Source organism: Epargyreus clarus, unplaced genomic scaffold, assembly GCF_041222505.1.
Source record: "Epargyreus clarus isolate Ecla_fem2 unplaced genomic scaffold, WU_Ecla_fem_2.2 ptg000014l, whole genome shotgun sequence".
In the NCBI taxonomy this organism is placed as follows: domain Eukaryota; kingdom Metazoa; phylum Arthropoda; class Insecta; order Lepidoptera; family Hesperiidae; genus Epargyreus; species Epargyreus clarus.
Window position 1 is genome coordinate 8831207 of NW_027332222.1, and position 4511 is coordinate 8835717.

The following is a 4511-nucleotide window of genomic DNA, read 5'->3' on the forward strand; positions in this document are numbered from 1 at the left end:
ACATCAAATTCGTTTCGTGCATTGTTGGCTAAAAAAAGTGGAGGAATATGGCACATCTACATATTCAGCCAGTAAATCTATATTTTAACGATTGAGTGGCTTAATTTAATTTTACAAGCTTTCACAAAAGTCTTGCAGATATTTTTCATTGACTAATAAGTATTCAATGAATTTTACTGGTTGTTAGTTCCTTACAACCGATGATTTATTTCAGCGATGTACAGCATATTTCAGCAGAAGGGTTAGCAACAAACTGTGTTAATAGGCCGGACCGAAGGCCTGTGACGGACTGCCCCTGCCGCCCACCCTTAGTCCACCAGTTCATCAAAATAATCTAAAGTTATTGAAATAAACAAACGTAAGTCTTGTTGTATCAATTAAATGTAAAAGTAAAAAACAACAGCCGCACACGATCATTGGTTCACTTGAAAGCTAAAGTAAGTACTACTGAAACTAATGCAGTGAATGTCTGCCGCATGGCTAAGCTAATATTATGCATACGAATCCGTGCTTAAAAAAAGCTTGGTTTGACACGATTTCATCGAAATTAAATTGATAATAGCAGGATATACTAATCTATACTCTTTGATACTGAATACTAACCCACTGAGAACGGGCAAGAGGGCACCCAAGATCTTAAATTTCTATCCCACCTAGTGAAAGTAAAAAATATGGAAAATAATTTATAAAATTGAAGGATTTTTTGTGCCACCAAAAGGATTTAAGTGTTAGTTTACAGAGTATATTTTATTATAATATAATATGTTAGCTGTAGTCTCGTGTCATGTCATTGTCACTTTGTTATGTCACTAAAATTGTGTCGTTTGTCAAAGTGTCAAACTTATATTGAAAGGTTTACTCCGTTTACGTACAAAACTTACAAAATATAAAATATAAATAATAGATTTGAAATCAAGGAGCAAGGGATAATAGTGACTATAAAAGCGATTATATATTTTTTGTTATATTTTGGGCTTATAAATATCCCTAAAATGATTCTTTTTTTAAGTGAATTACAAAAAGAACATTTAAGTTTGCTGCATCGGCATTCTGCACAGGGTATTATTTTAAATATTTTATGAACAATTTACTCGTCTTCAAGCTATTACTATGTCACAGCTGGGCACGGTCTCCTCTCAGACTTAAAAAGTCTACGCTATAGTCTGGTCAAATAAGAATTGGTAGATTTCAATCTTGAGAAGTTTAATATTCGTATTTTCATAGATAACTTCCGAAAACATAGTTGCATGCTTAGGATTGGAACCCTGGACTCCCAGGTGGAGAGGGTGAATTTTTAAGCTTAAGAATTTCTACTCTGTCTTTATAAATATTGTAAAACTTATGAATTTAATTTATTATTTCAGTCTTGGTCGATTTTTGTAAACTTACCCTTGATTATTTGAATAACGGGAGCAATCACAAAAAGAATAATATTGCGGCAGGTAAGACCAAAACATGATAAATTCATTATTAATATAAAAATGATGGTTTATGACAAGTTTTACCTGTTTTTATAGAAAAATTGGATATTTCGGTTACTTGTGTTCAAGACTTAATACATGCACTGGCATACCTCATAACAGAAGGATGTAAGCACAACGTAAGTATATAGCTAATACTACTCCTATTATCTCTGAACATTTTTAATGTAGTTATTTTCATACTTATGCTTTTTTAATATTGAAGGTGGTAGGTACCCTTTTGGATGCATTGCTACAATGCTTATTACTGCCTCATAACAACAGTGTTGATCAATTCCAAAGGGAAATATAGTTATGTAAAGTAGTCCATCTCAAACCTAAGAGGCAGCCAATGCCTCTGTGGCCAACTTTGGGTAGGACTGTAATAGGGTTGATGACAGTGTGGCAGTTACATTAATGGAAGTGACCAGTTACCAGCAAGTAAATTGTAAAATCATTTGCTAATTCTATATTATTAAAAAATATTTTATTGAATTTTAATAATGTGTTTTGATAGCTTTCAGAATCAAACTTCAAGTCTTCACTGGGAATAGCTGGGTTCTCACCAGAACAGCAGCAAGTGTTAGTGAAATTATATAATTCCAAGAAAAGTGAGCTGTCCACTGCGTTGTACCAGTTACAGAATAAAGATCCAAGTTATCAAGACTTTCTCTGGAGATTTGAAATACAGGTAAAATTAATTCATTATGTAAATTAAACAACATGACTTAGGCTCTAGACAGAAGGACCACATTTAAACTGCAATCCAACCGCAAATTGCAGTTCAAGTGCAGTTCAGTTGCAGTTTGAATGAATTGCAATTGAACTGCAATCAGACTGCGCGTTTGGTTTGCAGTTCTATTGCAGTTGTGTCAACTGCATTCAAACTGCACCTGAACTGCAATTTGAGGTTGGATTGCAGTTGAAATGCGGTCCGTCTGTCTAGAGCCTTAATGTTATAAAATGTGTACATAAATAGTTACTTTTATGCTTAGTAATATCATAAATTTAGTTAACTCTAATAGTTAGTAAATATTTAACAGTACTAATTCACATAAATTTCGAATAGCTACCTATAGAATCACACAATCAACTGGTGACAGTTTTGAAAAACAAAATTACATTATGTTACAAATATTAAAATGATGAACTATACTTATGTTGCAGCTAGCATCCAGAAACAGCCAAGAGGAAATAAGGCCGATGGTAACATTAAACTTCATAATTGCCACCCCGAAAAGAGTTGGTCAAAGTGAAGAGGACAATAATTCTATAGTTTCAAACAAAAATGATTGCATGTCACCCATATGTGTTAATTCAAGTATACATGATGCTAAGGCCACCAGCCAATGTCAGAACATCATAAACCACATGTTACTACAGTGTGACTTACCTAACTTATTACATTTGACAAATAAATTGGAGGAAGCTTTGAAAGAGTCAAAGAGTCAGCATGTACGCAAAGTGCAGAGATCTTTGTAGAGCAATAAGCATAAGTACATTTAATATTACCTGAATATTTATATATCTCATAATATAAATAATTATAAATTCTGTGTTTCTTTTATATCTGTATGTGTATATTATTATTATTAGTAGTCACAGGAATTACTATTACTTTACAATAAATGTTAAGAAGTGGGAAAACATATCTGAGAGATTTATAAAAAAAAATCTCAAAGGTATGTGAAGTCTACCAATATGCACTTGGCCAGAGCGGTGGACTATGGCCTGATCCTTCTCACTCTGAGAGGAGACCCGTGCCCAGCAATGGGACAGTAATGGGTTGATGATGATGATGATGGGAAAACATAAACCTTAAGGAAAGTCTAAAACAGACTGGACGCTAGAATGTATATGAGAGGGCATTTGGAAAGGATTTTTGGATGTTCTTCTCCCTATCATCTATCTATCCAATTTATGCCTACCAAAAACTTGAATTTGACAATCTATAGTAGCAATTGCCAAATTTCGATCTTTATTAGGCAAAACATTGAATAGATTGATTAAGAATAACGGGCGCATGACATGCTTTGCTCTTTTCCGCATAAAACCATCATACGCAAATCTCTTGTATGCGACCAGTACCAGGTTTCCAAAATCAGGACCCAGCGATACTGGATATCTTATCATTGCTATAAATATGTATAAGGTTCATTCAAAATCGAGTATGGTAATAGGTACCTATATACTCACGATTTAAAAATAGTTCGTTGAAATTTTTAACATTCCCTGCCTCTAATTAATTTTACCAGCGGCGTTATTATTTTTATCTTCACACGATTTAAAATCTGTTACCGTCGTTTAAGCACGTCTTACTAACACACAGGCACAAAAATTAAATACTTAATTTTTAACTTGGTTACTAATCTATTAACTTGGTATCTAAGAAGACCGTTGTTTTGAAATCACAAGACAACACTTCGAATTATTTGGCATATAGGTACCTACTTACCTATGCCAGATTAGGATATAAAAATTTAAATGAGGTGCTTACTCTAGAAACATGCTAGAAACTAATAAAATGTCTTCAAAAGGATTACATAAAAATATCCATTTATTACATCAGCGTTACGTAATATTTGCGATTCAAGGTCCCTAACATCTGGTTTTTATAAACAACATTTTCGTATAATACTAACTATTCTTTTCCATGATACTATCTATCTAGATAAGTTGGCTTGTCATTTTAAAAACAACTGGTCACTATGACTGTGAGGTTTTATTAAGTACCTACGTACGTAACTCGCTCTGAATCTGATATGTAACATGTGACGTTGCAATAAATGTAGCTCAAAGATTATAGCTTTTATATATAACCATACCACGGTAACCATAATGGCAGCAAAGGCTGCCTTTTTATAGCCCACTGTTAGGGACAGGTTTCTCCCCGCATCCGGGACACTTGGGAGCATCATGATGACCCCAATAGAGGAGTATAAGTAAGTACGTAAATTTTAAATAAATAAATTCAACATAGGTAAGTTATTTATTGCCTATAAACCGATTTTTATAAAGAGGAGTTACATACTTAATTAGTTTCGGAAGAAT

The 4511-nt window shown here is 33.4% G+C and overlaps 1 protein-coding gene across 1 annotated transcript; it reads left to right on the forward strand.

The window, feature by feature from the left end:
- Window positions 1-829: 829 nt before the first annotated feature.
- On the forward strand, window positions 830-3014 carry LOC140747453 (COMM domain-containing protein 2). The gene is made up of 5 exons (XM_073079913.1): window positions 830-1059; window positions 1365-1442; window positions 1518-1600; window positions 1978-2151; window positions 2628-3014. Exons 1-5 carry the CDS (start codon window positions 993-995, stop codon window positions 2940-2942), a joined length of 717 nt encoding a protein of 238 aa, XP_072936014.1. The 5' UTR covers window positions 830-992; the 3' UTR covers window positions 2943-3014.
- The last annotated feature ends 1497 nt before the right edge of the window (window positions 3015-4511 follow it).

Bases quoted from the DNA above. Each gene is read 5' to 3' on its own strand.
- LOC140747453 (XM_073079913.1), top strand. From the start codon at position 993: ATGATTCTTTTTTTAAGTGAATTACAAAAAGAACATTTAAGTTTGCTG. The intron at 1,601-1,977 runs GTAAGTATATAG...GTGTTTTGATAG, and splicing joins CAGAAGGATGTAAGCACAAC to CTTTCAGAATCAAACTTCAA. The intron at 2,152-2,627 runs GTAAAATTAATT...CTTATGTTGCAG, and splicing joins TCTGGAGATTTGAAATACAG to CTAGCATCCAGAAACAGCCA.